This window comes from Ochotona princeps, chromosome 14, assembly GCF_030435755.1.
Source record: "Ochotona princeps isolate mOchPri1 chromosome 14, mOchPri1.hap1, whole genome shotgun sequence".
Lineage (NCBI taxonomy): Eukaryota > Metazoa > Chordata > Mammalia > Lagomorpha > Ochotonidae > Ochotona > Ochotona princeps.
In genome coordinates this window covers 25,908,520-25,925,543 of record NC_080845.1, presented here as the reverse complement: position 1 = coordinate 25,925,543, position 17,024 = coordinate 25,908,520, and the positions used below count along the sequence as shown (strand labels likewise).

General features: G+C 42.5%; 2 protein-coding genes across 2 annotated transcripts in view; both read right to left on the bottom strand.

The window, feature by feature from the left end:
• The window catches only part of GRIN3A (glutamate ionotropic receptor NMDA type subunit 3A), a 157,507-nt gene that overhangs the window by 8,841 nt on the left and 131,642 nt on the right, over positions 1-17,024 (bottom strand). The window lies entirely within an intron of this gene.
• On the bottom strand, positions 8,724-9,632 carry PPP3R2 (protein phosphatase 3 regulatory subunit B, beta). Its single transcript, XM_004580938.3, has one exon. The coding sequence runs from the start codon at positions 9,526-9,528 to the stop codon at positions 9,016-9,018; it is 513 nt and encodes a 170-aa protein (XP_004580995.2). The 5' UTR covers positions 9,529-9,632; the 3' UTR covers positions 8,724-9,015.

Here is a 17,024-nt window from a genome sequence, read left to right as displayed (position 1 = left end):
CAAGCCATTGTCAGAGAGCTGGAAAGGAAACAGAGCAGTTGGGACATGAACTTGTGCCTATAGTGGAACCTGGCACTGCAGATTGCAACTTTACCTTCTGTACTGTGACACTGGGCTCCAGGACACTGCTCTCTTGCAAGACACTGCCATATGAGTAAGAAATATAAATTATAGTGATCCATCTTGCTTTTATATGTCTGGTTTCTTCCTCTGTTTTTTATGTTTAAAACAATAATTAGTTTCATTTTCGTTTGCCTCACTGGTGAATAAGCTGCATTCAGTCTGTATTATATATTTTTCCTTAAATTTCATAATTAAATCCACATAATCAAGAGACTGATAGAAATAATTAGTTTTTAAAATGAGACATTTAATACTTTTGTCAGACACTATATATGCATATCATGATCTTATGCTGAACCCTGCAAGTTAAGTACGATGATCTGCATTTCACATTTGAGAGAATGGAGATTCATAGAGACTAACTGCATCATCCCAGAATAGAAAGGTTAATTTCTGGAGGAGCCAAGCTGTGAGTCCAGGGTCATCTGATTCCAAGGCCCAAATTACTTTTCTAACAAATGTCATTTATAGGTATCCTTTGCTGCCTGAATTCCACTCACTGCAAACAGCTTTCAAAAAATTGTATTCAAAAGTCACCGTCTGAATTGAAAATCCATTATCATCTGCCTATGAGTGCAACTGAAAGGTTGAACTTGTGTGTCTGGGTCTGAGTGATAAGATGGGCACCTGCAGTTGTAAATCAACTGTTCTTCCCTTGGGGTCACGTTGCTTAAATGTGCTATCCTTTAGATATGTGCATTTGCCCCCACATTATCAAGTGAAACATTTTTTTTTCCAATGAAGTGGAACTTGTTCAATTTGACACTCATCATTGGTCAGAGGAAGAAGAACAGCAATGAATATTCAGTGTCAAATCTTTAGCATAAATGTTGGGGATGCAGACAAAATGATAATTGCAGCTTCAAGTGATGTATGTAGAAGCAAATTTGGAAATGCAATCACAGCTGTTTCATGTTGTCAAGAGGTGTAGAAATGAAAGCAAAACGAATGTAACCAAAAAAGTTTTGGAGATTTCTTTTTTTTCCGTCTCATTGCTTCAACTGAAATCCAACAGCTTATAGTCACATATTTTAACTATTTCATGGGTCATGAGAGAAGACTGTCCTAGAGTTTAGCCACAGACAGATCTCAGATATTTATGGCTTAACGGAGCCTTTTTAAAGTTTACTACAGCTCATTGCTCTGATTTACACAATTCTCCAGTCAGTGAGTTAATTCCCATTAATGCATAACATTGTCTTGATTGTTTATTTTGCTTTAATTTGCTATGATTCATTAACATTTTATTTTATTGTTCATTTATATTAATGTATATCATTGCACTATGGTGAGTAAACATTGTTTTTGTCTGATATTGTGCCCTATACAGTGCATGTAGGAATATTTACTAATTCAGCATGAAAGAATTAGAATTTTAAATGCTTTATGTCTAATAGAAATACTATATGAACTGTCATACGTAACAATAAGTGTATTGTGCATTAGGTATCAAACACCTCTAAAAGTTCATGGGTGTTTTATTTACATTCATGGAGGGGTTTGGAGGAGGTGGGAATGCTTTATCATTTTTTCCATGTAAAATAATTATCTCTTACTCTAGCTAACATTCAGTGGATGGGAAATCTTTTTGCCTCTCTGTTATGTAACACAGTTTCATAGGCTCTGGGATTTCCCCAACCCCTCCCTGCACCCTCCCCCCATTGTGGATTCCTCCACCTTGTTGCAGTATTACAGTTCAAATTCAGTCAAGATTCTTTCTTTGCATACATACACCAAGCATAGAGTCCAGCATCTTATTGTCCAGATAAATTCAGTGGTTTCTTGGGGAGACCATCTCTGGTCTGAAGGCCGAGCTGGCAGAATATCATCCCGAACAATTAAAAGCCACAACATAACATCAACAACAATTTACAACATTATGGAATTATTTGACATGGTATTGAGTAACCAATATCTTGAAAAATGCAAGTTCTTAACCACATCCTGAGACTACTTCATTGACATTTCAATTTTAGTTTATATACAACCGGCTTCTATACACCTTAAAATGGCTATAGGGTACTATTCAGCTGTCTCGTGTCTATTTTCATTTTAGTGTTTAGCAGTTCATAGTGTTGAAGCATAATTTTGATGAACTTGGCAGATTTTAGGATAGTCTAAACTGGCTTATAACTCTAACAAGGCATATGTCAACAATTGAGGTGCAGAACAGTTTTAGGAGGGGTGTGCAGAGAAATCTGCAATACCCCAATGAGGAGCAACTAATCTCTGTGTCCTACATAGTAAGGTATGTGTGAACCCACGGTGACCATTTCCTGTCTGGTTCTAAGCCTTCCTTGTTGTTCTCTGTTGATCTATGCTAATTTTTTTGTTTTTTCTTTTTTTGGGGGGTGGCTCCGAAGCAGCCCTGATGGTCATTGCAAGAAAAGGTGGGGATCCAAAGTTGGACCAGAGAAAGCTCCTCTCCCTAGTCCCGAAGGAAGTTTACTGTTCTGTTTCTGCGGACCACTCAGGGCTCCTGGCTGTTGTTCCGATGACCTTGGATTCTGCAAGGAAGGATTTGGGCTTCTTCCATCCCATGTGGTAGATCCAAATGGGGGTGGATGACCTCAGGGTTCTTGGCCTCTGAAGGCACTCCAATTCCCTGTGGTCTCCTTGGCAGTTGGGATGTAGTCCTTGGTGCCCGTACTGATAGTCCTTGGTGAGTATCCTCAAATTTAAAAAATAATTCTCACTATTCTTATACTTTTCTTGGTTAAGAAAACCTCCTCCTTACACCTAAAGACTCTGATTTGACATATTCCTTAAAGGATTAAGCACCTGTAGCTCTGAGATGTGAATGTAGTCTTTTTTTTGATATGAATATATAGAGCCTTTTCTAGGCAGGTTTCTCTTTCAGGATGAGGCTGTGTCTCTGTGTGCCTCTGGAGGCCTGGTGTGTGGTAGGCACTCAGTGAATGATTTTTGCATGTAGTACGTTTCTAAAAAGGAACTTAATTACAATTGCTCTCAAGATTTCCCATTAAATCCCCTTTCCCAGAGCAAAAATGATGACGATTTCCTGAGGAAGCAATTTGGTTTTTTTTTTTTTCAGTAACTGAGTGCATTAAATGTTGCATGATCTCTCTGGGTTTGTAAAGCCAAATCCTGATATTCAAGAAAAGTTTTTTTAAGGTTTTTTCTTTTTAGTAAGAGAGTTGAGAGTGTGGGATAACTAATAATTTTAGTCAAAGGTAAAGAAAAGAAAGACCAGAGCGCCTCTGAAGTCACAATGACTTGCAGATACTGGACGAAGGAAGGAAACACATGCTATCTGTAATTTTTTAAGACCTGATTTTCTTGTCTTTCCCTCGCCTCCTTCATTACTTTTTTGCCTGCAATAATTGTAGCTTTAAAGACATTGGCAGTCCCATTACTGTACTTGTACAGGTAACTCGTTGTGGGCCTGCAGGAGGTATAGGCTTCAGAAGTACCAAGGACAGCGTTTCCCAGGGGGCAGAATGGCGGGGAAAGTCTGCTAGTCTGGAGAGTGAGATAAGACTGTGAGGGTCATTCTCAGGGATTTCTGGAAAAGAATGATTTAACAACCATCATGAGAAAGGAGAAAGAAGAGGCATGCTTGGATAGTCTGCCTTTTGTCTACGATCAAAGACAGACAAAGATCTCACTTAATAGAAGAAATAGAACAGTAGATGACCTACAAAATCTAGAGAGACACTGCATGGGCCCATTAACAGTGCTCATACATTCAGATAAACTAAGGGATTTTGACAGCAACCAGAGCCTCCCATCACCTCCCAAGACCCTGGGGCTGGGGCAGCTCTGCCTTTCCTAACCTGGAAGCTGCTGGCTGACTCAGGCTTGCTCATATTGCTGAGGCATCGTCCATCTCTCTTTCCCTTCTTTGGCTGCCTCCTCTTCTAGGCACCCGTATTTTATTGCTGCAACTGGTGTTTAACTTGCTACCTCAGATTCACTGTGCAGTTCAGAAAAATACATATTTCTAAGATTTATTTATTTTTATTGCAAAGTGAGATATATAGAGAGAGCAGGAAAGACAGAGAGGAAATTCTTCCCATCTGATGATTCACTCCCCAAGTGATTGCAATGGCTGGATCTGTGCCTCTCTGAAGCCTGGAGTCAGAGGCTCTTCTGGGTCTCCCACATGGGTGCAGGGTCCCAAGGCTTTGGGCTGTCCTCGACTGTTTTCCCATGTCACAAACAGGGAGTTGGATGGGAAGTGGGGCTGCAGGGATTAGAACTGGTACTCATATGGGATTCTGGCACGTTCAAGGCAAGGACTTTAGCTGCTAGGCCACACCGCCGGGCCCAAGAGGATTTTTAATCCCAGATAATATTTACTATGCCACTCCACTGGGGGACAATGAACTTTCAGTGATTATAAGTAACTTCTTGTTTGGTTGTTAGAAAATATTGTGTGTTGGGGTATACATTTTGTGTGCTGTGCTGAGCTTTCATGCTAAAGAGTGAAACTGTACTAATCCTTCTTCTTTGAGACTTTGAATTTTGTCCATTGTGAGACTCGTAGAGTCATTTCTATCCTGTAGTGGTCATCACTCCTGTATGATAGTTTTAATTTTCACTTTAAATCCATGGATTTTTAAGTGTTGGCACAGTTTTAGAAAGCACATGAGAGTATAAACCGTGCAAAACCAAAAAACAAAAACATTAACATTTGTGGTCTGATTGGGCTCATGAGATATGAAATTGTGTTCTCCATATACAGTTTTATTGTTGCTCACATGTCTATTTAGTGTTATGTTTTTCCATCTGTAGATCAAGAACTTTTTAAACAGGGGGTGTGATAACATGATTTATAAATTACAGCCACCAGCCACATGAGATAGATATGTTATGTAACAGAACTGATGAGTTCAATCTATCTCAAGATCTTATTCCTGTGGAAAGGCCTGCGGGCTGACATGTCTTAAAAAAATCACCCACGGCGTGGGTGGTTGCATAGCAGTTAGGGCACTTTATCCCTTATGAGGGTCTCATTTAATCCCTGGATGCTCTGCTTCCCATCCAGCTTTCTGCGAAGGCACACCATGGTAGGCAGCAGGTGTTGGCTCAAATTCTTGGGTTGTCCCTGTCATCCGGGTGGGAGGCACAGATGGTGTTCTGGGCTCTCAGCTTTGACTTAGATCTCTCTCTCCTCTCTCCCTGTCCCCCCCCCATATATTTCCCCCTCCCTGTCTCTCCAGTTCTCCCATTTCAAATCATGCAGAATAGATGAAACAGGATAGCCAGACTAATTGCTTACTGTATATTCTGAGAAGATCAATAGCGTAAGAATATAATTTCTGATTTTTGTTATTTAATTTTTGGAAGAGTTTTCCTTGAGGATGTTTCTAAGGAATGATAGTCTCAAAATATAAACCAACTGTTTTGAGGCCATTTTTTCCTCCTGTTTCTAAGACTGTCTAGTGCTTTGGGGATTGCAACATATGGTGTAGAGCAGACATAACCCATTAATACAGGATTCATAACGCTGTATTGTTACAAATCTCTGTGGCTTTTGAGCATATTGGTTGCTATTATCAGCTTAATCTAAACACTGTCACCTTTTTCTCAAGACGAAGTAAAGTTGAAAAATGGCTTAAATGGTCTTGTGTTATGTATCTAAACTATTTTGATGCATAGAATCAAAGGTGTGACCATTGATTGCTCCTTGATAAATAATTCACCTTTTTGGGGCTCAGTTCCTTTATATTTTGAACCTTTAGGCTTGGTTGGATTACACAGACTACCAGAGATAATTGTAGGTAGGTAAAATAGGAATTATAAAATGGGAGAAATGGTGCTGGTGTTGTGGCATGCGTTAAGCCACCACTTGGGACTCCAGCGTCCCATAATGCAGAACCAGTTTGGGTCTTGGCTGCTCTGGTTCTGATCTAGCTCCCTGCTAATATGCCTGGGCACGCAGCAGATGATGTCCCAAGTACCCAGGCCCCTGCTATTCATGTGGGAGATGGAGTTCCTTTCCCCTGGCTTTGGCCTGGTCCATCCCTGAATGTTCTGAGCATTGGAGAAATGAATCAGCAGAAGGAAGATAATAAATCTTTAAAGAATGTGAGGAGTGCAGTAAGGCAGAGGATTGCAGTAAGGCAGAAACGAAACTCAGGAATTTGGATGAGAAAGTCTGGTTCAAATCCTTGTTTTGCCACATACCAGCTATGTGATTGTGGAGAAGATTCTAGATTTCTCTATGGCATTATCTGTAAAGATGAGATGACATCAGCACCTCATAGTGTTGTTGTAATGAAATGATGCAACGAAAATTGTAACAAAAGTTATGAGACAGTTGCTCAATAAATGTTAACCTTATCACCCCCAAGGAGAGAGTATTCTAATTTACTTAAAATATTTGCAGTGGTGAGGTATGACATGAGCTCTCAGTTCAAGATCATTTTCATAAAGCCATGGGTAGCTGTGTTTAGCAGATTATCTAATAAGCTTGTTGATTTCAGCTACTCCCGGAGCTCTAATATTTTTCCTTTGTTAAATCTGAATATTTAATACGTTTCAATCCCTTGGTCATAATTTGAAAATTTCCATTTTTAATGTGCATGTTACAATGTATGTCTCTGAGAGGACTTCTTGGTTAATGTGACATATGCTCACTTTACTTATGTAAAGTTTCCTCCACAAAGTCAAATAGGCTGAGCTAGAATAAGAGAATTTCTTGAAAACGTCTCTAGTTTTTAAGTTCATTGTTCCTACTATAAATGAGGTTGTGAGAAGAAACTTCACATTGTCTTCCTGGGTTCCTTTATGAGCTAGCATCACACAAATGTCCAGCTAATGTTTGAGAGGATATGGTTAAACACTAATAAAGGATCACAAACCACAAGTAGTCCTTATGTCTCCTTTGAACATTGATCTTGTGGAAAGGGTAGGGAAAGGAATAGGAATTAGTGGAATGAACATACTTCATGCTAGGTATTTTATATAGTTTTTCTGTTCGAATCTTTAAGACAATCCTGGGATGGACCCTTTCTTTAATTAGGAGGAAACTCACAGGGAAGCTAAGGAGCTCATGCAACCAAAGGGAAGTGACTTTGACAGCCCAACTGAAAATGGATCTGTATCAGATGTGTCTGGGTCTTTGGAGTGTATTATCCTGCAATGGATTTATGACTTACATCATTACAGGATTGAGATATTTACTGATTTTTAGTATATTTTTTTTGAGACTGAACAGAAATAAAGGGGAAAGGTATATTCTTTATGGTTACTAAGTAATTTATTCTATAAAAATACGGCGGGGTGCCTTGGTAAATGGGTGCTTTGCTGATGATTGAATCTACGACTTTTTTTTCTTAGCCTTCTTTCCTTCCTTTCTTAAGCCAACTTCAGTTGTCAAATCCTTCAAAGTATAATAACAATAAATCTTAAAATGGGTCACCCTTGTCCTGAGAAAAATAATTTCTCTTGGCTAGGTAAGTGTAACACACTTCAGTGTTATGGTATTTTGAGAGCTGTAAGCCTCTCACGTACAGAGTGATTGTCTGCAAGAAAGAGGATTGGCATGAAGTGGCCAGAATGGTGTGAAGAGACCAGTGCTGGTCTGCTGTTTACAGCATTGCTTGGACCCTAAGAACTGCCAACCATATTTATGACCCCAGAAATCTGGTGACATTTGGGGTGCAGCCATTGCCATCTGAACTGGTAAATTGACTCCAGCAAAAAGGTTTTGTTCTGTGACGCACTACTCCTACCATGACCATCTGAAGCCTCCAACATGAGACAACTGAGTTGAACATACACACATATGTTGGATTTTGTGATCTGATTCAAAACCAATAGACTACAGTGCATCTGTGAGTGCAGGTTTGTTACAGGGTGAGGGATTTTTGCTGAACGGATCATTAGGGGAAAAGATTTGTGGACTGAGAGAGATCTCAGCTCCTCTACTAGAGGAGCTCTTATACCTGATTTTCGAAGCAAACCTTAGTCAATGTAGCTAACATTCACTGCCACTGTGGAGACACTCAGAACTATCTGTATCTTGGAGGAACTGCACTGCTTTAACATCCTGGGGAGAGGTCACAAAGGCCTTTCCCACCTTCACCCTGTTGGAAGACTGATTCCATTCTGTCTTGTCCCTTGCTATTATGGTGAGATAATTGTTGGAGGTGGGAGTGTTTTCTAGAAAGATCCTCTCCCTATTTGGTAGTCCCCTTACTGAACTTCTTGGGGGCAGGAACTCAATTTTGGAGAGCCACTGCTACTGAGGCTGAGAGTTGAGCTGCATACTCAGTTCGGGCCGTGCGTTTCTTAATAGAGCCGAGGCTAATTTCTGTTCCAAATGAAGCAGGAGGGACTGGACAGGACTCCAACCTAGCAAATATGCTCAGGGGTTTTTAGATGCATCAAGAAGAGTGAATCTGAGAAGAGGAAATATGGCCTTCTGCTGCCCAGAGAGAGGCGATTAAAAGATGTTCAGTGACGAGAAATGTTCGTCTCAGTGGCTGTGATGGTTAATCTGCCAGAAGGCAGCTGGACACCACAAGCAAATGAAAACGGTTCACCTAACACACAATGCTAATTCCTCACCTATGTATAATCCCACTAGAAATAAAGGCAAAGGTATCTATTTTTACTGTTTTGAACTTTAATTCTTCTTGACTCTTATGGTCTCTAAATTCAAAGAAAACAGGGCCTAAAAAAAAGCCAATTCCTTCTCTTTCCCCACGAGTCATTCATCATGCTCTTCCTCAACTTGGGATGTTACCCTGACTCACTGAAGGAAGCCTTTACAATGGGTTGAAGGTTAAAGTGGTGTTAGAAAATGTGGCTTCACAAACAGAAGTACTTCCAGGTCAGCCAGAGAGGTAGCGTTGGGTGCCTGTGAAGATCTTGACAGAGAAGGCTACAGCTATTGGATGGTGCTTTTTGTAAAAAGGCTCACACGACAATGACCAACTTCTTGTGGAACTCCAGGCCTCTGACAACAGCGCTGAACTCCTCAAAGGATATTTTGCCATCGCCATCCTTATCCAGGGTGATGATGGTTTTGTCCACCAGCTGCTGCAGGTGCCAGTCCCTGAGGTTGTTACCCACCATCATCTTCAGCACCTGGAAGAGCTCTCCGTTGGAAATGTAGCCATCTTTATCCATGTCGTAGATGCTGAAAGCAAACCTCAGCTTCTGCTCCTCCTCACCTTTGACGCTGAACTGGGAGGTCCCCAAGATGAATTCCTTAAAGTCCACTTCGCCATTGCCGTCTATGTCAAAGATATCGATCACTCGCTTCGCCAAAGGGTTCTGCTCCAGCTGGGGCAGGGACAAGAACTCCTCCACGCTCAGAGTGCCTGACTGGTCCAGGTCCAGCTTTCTAAACCTTTTGCCCAGCCTTTTGATTTCATCATGGTCAAAGTGGGAGCACATCTCTGCTGGGTAACTGGACTCGTTTCCCATTGTGGATATGGGCAACAAGGGCCTGCAGCGACTGAGGACCCAGCCAGCTGCCAGCTGCGCTGAGACGGTTGAGCCACCCCGAAGCGTGGGCGGAAGCGAGGGTGGGAGCTCGTGAGACACCACGTGGGCGTGGCGCGCGAGGTCCTGGAGACACCAAGTGGAGCCCACAGCACGGAACGGGAGGCCAGGGTCAGCGAGGAAGGGGAGTAGGAAGAGAAGGAAGAAGAGCAAACCCCGCATAGGTTTCTGTTCTAAGCCGCATTGCACTCCCCATCAGCTTTTCCTTCTCATTTTCTCTCCCACCGCTTGTTTTTACCCTTGAGAAAGCAAATGCCAAGTGGATCAGAGGCTACTTCTAATCCATTGTAGTATTATAGCACAGTGCCTGACGTCCAGTGTTGCTTGATAAACACACGTAGAGAAACGTTGTGAACTGCCACCCGGGTTTTCTGATGCTTACCTGGCAGGCCTGCCTCAAGCGTTAAATGGGTCACTCACTGAAGAATTGATGTTATTTATCTATTTGCCCCAATCCTCCTGGAGGGGAAGCCAGGATGGATATCCTCTTAGACATTTGTATGGCATGATCCAGATGTCACACAGAATATCTTACATGGATTGTCTGCAGGCAATGTTAGTACATCCCACTAACGTAACGCTGAACCCAGGGCCTTTTGCAAGAAGACACGGACCCCAGCAACACCTCTTTCACCCTGTTACTCGGAATCCATCATCTCATGAATTGCATATCTTTGCTGTTTGGTGCACGCAGAGAACTCTGGGGAACACAGAAACCCTTTCTATGGTTGAGTGACAGAGGCCCCATTCTCACTCAGTCTCAACTAGATGTGTCCTTTCCCCCTGATGATTGAACTTAAACATTTCTTCCCATGTCTTCTTCCACTAGGAGCACATCAGTTACTCCAAAAGCAGAAGGAATAAATATAATACACTAGCAATATAGTTCAAAGGGACTTGGAGGAACCCCAAGAAATTAAATAAAATGGAATGGGACAAAGACACCCTATCTTTAAAAAGAATGCTATTGACCGTGTTCTGTGTTCTTTAGCTCATCCAAAAGCTAAGGCCATCACGCTGAAACTGCCATAGTTGGACCACTGATTACCTTATCATTTGGAACGGCATTAGAGAGTTAAAGTCACAACACATGAAAGAAATGTTATTAGAAAGCTAAGGCCAAAGAGCTCTGGGGACTCAGAATGAAGCAAGTGCTTCTAGCTGGGAATAACTGGAAGAAGACTTTCTATGATTATTTATCTAGGCAGTTTTTCATGCTGATTGAGACAAGGTAGACAAGTATGATAGTCCCTGAAGTATGAGAGGGTAGGTGTGAGCACCTGCAAGTTGAAATATTTGAGCAAAGTATCAGAAGGTGAGCCAGAATGAACCAGGCCAAGGGGAGTCGTGAATGTTTAGCTAGCGCATTTGGGTTCCCTTTTGTGGGTAACACGCAGATTCTAATGGAGCAATGACTTACTCAGACTTACATTTGGAAAAGATTAGTTTGACACTGGGGAGGGCTAGTGAAGCGAGAAACAGTCACAGTCCCACAGATGTATCTCTGAGCTGGAATGAAAGAGGTACTAGAGGAAAAGGGCTGGGTATAGGAGTTTGCAAGGGCTGTCATCACAGAGCCCATCAACAGGGTGGCCCAAGCAACAGAAATGCTACTGTCTGCCATTTCTAGAGACTGGAGCTCTGCATTCAAGCCCTAGCAGGGACCTGCCCCTTCTGAAAACTGTGAGAAATCTTCCTTTGCATCCTTCTAGTTCCTTGTGGTTTGCTGGTAACCTTTTGCATTCCCAGACTTGTAACTGCATAAATCCAATTTTGGCTTTTATCATCACATCACACATGGCATTTCCCTGCGTTATTTCTGTGTCTTCTCTTTGCGTGGTAGCTATCTTCTTAAATGGATGCCAATCCTATTTGATTCAGGCTCCCTCTACTACAGTATGATGTATTTCAGCTAATGGCATACAGAGATTCTGGTTTTAAAGCAGAGTACATTCTAAGGTGGTAGGTGTTAGGACCTAAGGATTCAACCGTGCAAGAAGCCTAGTCTTCCTGGCCAGATGAATAGATGAAGGGGGAAGGTAAGTCTCCAAGTGTGAATACATTGGTTTTCTTGGCTGGCTATCCTGTGCTTATCTGTGTCATGAGGCTAACTGAGTGATGGAAAGGAGCTTCCAGGCTCCTCCATGATGCTGCCTTCCCATCCAACACATGCTGAGATTCTATGAACACAAAGATGCATGGACGTGAAGACTCTGTTCTCATAAGTCTTGGAGTAAAGGTCAGGGCTACTTCTCACATGCTTACACTTGGTTATGTGTTGAACAAAAAATATGGGATTTATGCTGTTTTGTTTCACTTCACAATAGAGCCGCTAGATGGCACTCTTCACACATTTCCATGCTTTTGACAAGCTGGGATTTTCAGAGCCAGGAGGCCACTGTACAAAAGCAGCAGAGATCAGGGAGGAACCCCATTTCACCTGGTCCCCCACCGATTTCAGTGCATGGAAGTCTGAAAAAATAAAACAAAAGCGAGACTGCCTCTTGCAATTGTTCTGATCAGTTTGAACACTGTTCTTACCTTTTAGGAGCAGAGTGAAAATAACATTTGATAAATATTTATGAGTTTGTTGAATCTAGCCAGGGGAAAAGGAAGAGCTGCTAACAGTATGTAGGCTATGCCCAGACATCTTTAGTATGTGAAACAGAAGACTTTTATTCCATGACATCAGCTTTCTTGTTTATTGATACTGGCAAAAGGAATACTTCCGGAAATCAGCCAGCAGTCCTGGTATCAGAATTCACATGTCCATTATTTACAGGGCCCCGTGGGAAAACAGGAGAAGACCTAACTTTGTGATGTGAAGAGAGGGTAAAACAAGGCAAGAACTGTTGATCCCCACATACCCACACAGCAGCATGACTGAAACGCCACTGACCATACTTAAAGATGGTAATTACTGCTGTGTCTGTGAAGACCTGCTTTAAGTGCAGCCTGGTGGCTTGTATAAAGCATATTTTCCCTCTCAAACCTAGATGCTGGTTTGGAAGAAAGCCAAAACACAATAAATAAATGCTAGTTAACATTCTCAAGGTACAGAATGTTTAAAATCAGGGATTTCTCATGCCCTCCATTCAAAAAGTCTTCAGTTCTGTGACATCAGCAATAAGCGAAAAGCGTAGTTATTCTGAAATTATAAGATATAGTGATAAGATTTTCATGTTTTTTTTTTTGGAGATGGGTCCAAGAGGAAGATACACCAACTGCAATTCAAAATATATGCTTATTATGCACAACATACTTCTTCATGCATAGTTCCACAATCAGGAAAAGGGTAGGAGACATTTACTAAGCCAGACTTGTTCTCTATAAATTATTTCATTAAAAATATTCCACACTTTCAAGCATCCTGTGCTGTTATCCTCAGTTCTGGGGGGGAAGAGCTGAAGTTTTAGAAGGTACAAGGCTTGCGTTGACACGCAGCAAAGGAGCTGGGAGTCAAATCTTGGGATGTTCATTTCCAGAACTACAGTGCTTTGTTTTTTCAGATCACCTTCCATGTGGAAACGGGAAAAAGGTTCCTTTCCTTTCTCGGTAGAACACAGGGAAAGTCAGAGGCATGTGGTTTACCTGGGGTCTAGCTGTGGCTGCACAACAAGTGAACCAAGCAAGATGACCACATACAGCCTTAGAATCCCTGAGGGAGTGGGTACCACTAATATGACTCCGTGGAGTCCTGTCTATTTGTTACATGATTGGCTGTAGTGTCTTTGGAGGGCAGGGTGGAACTGCAATGCTTGTCATTTCGTGCCTTCTCCTGGAGAGCCCTTCCTCCTCCAGGAAGCCTGCTCTGATTCCCTCTTATTCTTCCATGACTGACTCCTGGCCTTGTTGTGTCACTACTCTACTTTGTATCTTCTCCTCTGGATGCCCCTGTGGAGATGTGGAATCGAGATTTATTTACAAGTTTATCTCTCCCTGATGGGGAGTTCAGCATTCATCAGCTGCACCTGTGACGTGACTTGGTCCCTGGACATTCAATTCCTACACTTGATCTTAGCCAAAAGGCCGAGAAGCGATGGGCATTCAATTCCTATTTGCTTATGATGGAGGATAAATGAATGGGTTTGTCCTGGTAGTCAAAAAGGAACTTGAAGCCTCCCTGAGATTGGCTTTTTTCTCTTCTTGCCCCACTCTACTGCACATCATAAAAGGGTCCACAAATAGGTTTGCGCTTTTTTAGAATTCCAGAAAGTGATACCTGGATATGTTCCACCTGACCTTACGCTTGACTTATATATTAAATTTAATTACTTAGGCTATTCCAAGGGAAGCACTCAGCTGTCAAGGTGGCTCCCAATATACATGAGTTTTCAATTGAAAGCAATCTACAGTCATTAACTCTCCTTGCCTTGCCATAACTTTCATCAGGTTGCATAGCAGACAGCGACATTTTAAATTGAAAAGGGATGGGATGGAGATGGGAGAGGGGTGTTGACATGAGACCTAGTTGTCAAGAGCAGAAATGACTTCATTAAAATTCATCCTCTCCCCCTCGCTGCCTTAACCATTCTCTTCGGATTTTTAATGCAAATTAAAGATGAACCAGACAGAAAACTAATGGGATGTGGAAGCTTCCTGATGGGACCTGTGTGATCTTTGGCCTTCAATGCGCAGCCCAGTAACTCCTCCACTTCTTTCCCTGGTCAGTTAGCAGAGGGAGGAAATATCTGCTAGGAGAGAACTCCAGTTTTCTCTGTAAACAAATATTAATGTATCAGGTACATGTATGGATGGCCCTAGGGGTCTAAGTCTAGGACAGTAGTCAGGGCTGAAGAAGCTAGAGGAGAGGCCAAGCAGTTTATGAATCTCTGTGACGCGGGAGCCATATCTTCTGCTTAGAGGGTCAGGACTCTTCTAAATGAGCCTATTTGAGAACCACAGCATCCATACCTTTAAGCTTCTCAAGAGTGCCTTGTAGGGGTCTAGCACGGTAGCCTAGTGGCTTAAGTCTTTGCCTTGAACACGTCAGGATCTCATATGGGTGCCTGTTCGTGTCCTGGTGGCCCCTCTTCCCATCCAGCTCCCTGCTAGTGGCTTGGGAAAGCACTCGAGGGCAGCTCAAAACCTTGGTACCCTGCACCCGCACGGGAGACTTGGCCCCAGGCTCCTGGCTTTGGATCAGCTCAGCTCCAGCCATTGTGGCTACTTGGGGAGTGAACCAGCGGATGGAAGATCTTCCTCTCTGTCTCTCCTCCTCTCTGTATATCTGAGTTTTCAATAAAAATGAATAAATCTTTCAAAGAAAAAGATTGCCTTAAAGTGGTGGACACTTGCTTAGAGGCGAAGATGCCTCATTCCCGCAGCGTCATGCCTAAGTTTGATATCTTGCTCTGGTGTGGACTCCTGCATCACACTAGCGCGAACACTAGGAAGCAGTAGTGATGGTAAAATGATTGAATTCCTACTACACATGTGGGGAGATCTGGATTGACTGGCTCCCAGACAGTTCGGCCCCAGTCACAGCTATTGTCAGGGTTTGGGTACTGAATTAGTAGGATGGGAACTCTTTCTCCGGCTTTATAATTAAACAAAATTCAAAAAGAATACTTTGAAAAGAAATTAAAAGATGTCTTTCCACCATTCCCTTGTGGCTAGCTCCTTAGGGGATAAACTTGAAGGCTGAGAGAATCCATGCAAACGAGAACTAAGAATGGATTAAAAGTCAGGTTGGGGCAGGTGGTGAGGATGGAGTGTGGTAAAGGTTGGAATACGTTCAGGAGTGGGACAAAGCTTCTAGTTGTGCATGCTCATTGATAAGAAAATTACTTTAAATTGTAATGGCTTACCTTTAGACTATTTCAAAATATACTTTTCCTTTTTCCCACCATTTTTCCCCAAGGCCTCCGTATTTCTGGGCCGGACCTTCTTTCATTCCAGTGTTTGGTTTAAGGCTTTTGTTTGTCTGTTTCCCCCAACACTCAACAGCAACACAATGAAATCCCTGGATTCAGTTAGAAAATCTTGCAACAATACACTCAGGATTATACTGAAGCTCAAAAAGGTTAAGGAATTTTTCCAAGGATGAGAAGTTGGTTTTCTGATTAATGCTAGAACCAGGGCAGCCTGACCTCCAAGACCCAGGTCATGGCAGAATAGCTGGCTTGGTGGTTTCTGTTTCGTCCCTGCCCAGGGCAAGGACCCACATCTTTCCTGCAGGCTGGACTCCTGTCTGGAGGTGAGTCCCAGGGGGAAACGCTTTCCCATTTCTGGCTTCTTTCTCCTTTCATCTGCCCTTCGAGATTCAATCTCTACCTTTTTCATCCTGCTTTGCATCCTGGAAATGAATGCTGTGGACCGTATTTGTTGGTTCCCTTGCTTTAAAGTAGTGATAAAAGAAGGGCGTGGGAGGAGGAGACTGAATTTCTAGCTCTTTTCTGATCAGGTAGTGGTGGGATGACTGTGCCCAAATCAAATGGCCAGGGCTCTTAGAAAACCCTTGGCGATGCTTCCCTGGGTTCCAGGAACAGCTCCCTCCCTGTTTCCCCCAGCCTAGATATGGTCATGGTGCTCTCTCCGCTCAGTTACACTGGGAGACTATACTGCCTTTGTTGGCTTGCTGAAGCCATTCTTTTGAAAATGGTTTTCTTGTTAAAATGTATTTATTTCGCTCCATCTTTACTGAGAAAGAGAGAATCTGCTGGTTCTCTCATCCCAGATGTTGAGCAGCCAGGACTGCTCAGGCCAAAACCAAGTTTCTGGAACCTAATTTCATGGATGGCAGAGATCCAAGTATCTGAGTTATCATCCACTACGTGCACATTAGCAGGAAGCTGGATCTGAAGTTCAGTAGCGGGGACTTGCTAAGGGATGTGGGTGACCAAAGTGGCGGTTTAACTGCTGCATCAAACAACTGCCCCAAGTAGTGTCCTTAACACTCTTCCTGGTTCAGTTGCTGTTTTCCCTATGGAGAGCACTGTTCCTGAGTAGTTCCGTTTGGTAAAAGGGTATATTATCCAACCCGTTATTTAAAGTTTACGAAAAGAGGTGTTGAAGAATTTTTGGGAACTTGCTGAATGGTGATCTGCGGCTTTCTTTTCCTGATTTGCAAAAAGATTTCATAAAACCTGCCCTGAAGCTCTTAGATTTAGTCAAGGACTTGTAAAAAAGTTTGTCTTTTTGCTGAATCAAAGGAAAAAGAAAGAAATTTATACTCATCCATATGCTTTCCGCAGTGGAATTGATCGACAAGGAGCCCTCTGTGGCAGAAACACAGTTGTGCCGGGAGGATTGTGGGGAAACATGTGAGGTCAATTTAAAATTCCTCTCTGTAAATCGCCAGAGTCAGGTCTGCAGAATTGGACCTGCAGTTTCCTAGGTGACTCTGGGGACGAGATAAAGCCCTGAAATGAGAAACGAATGAGTTTATCCTCCAGAGAAAATGCAGCTATACGGCT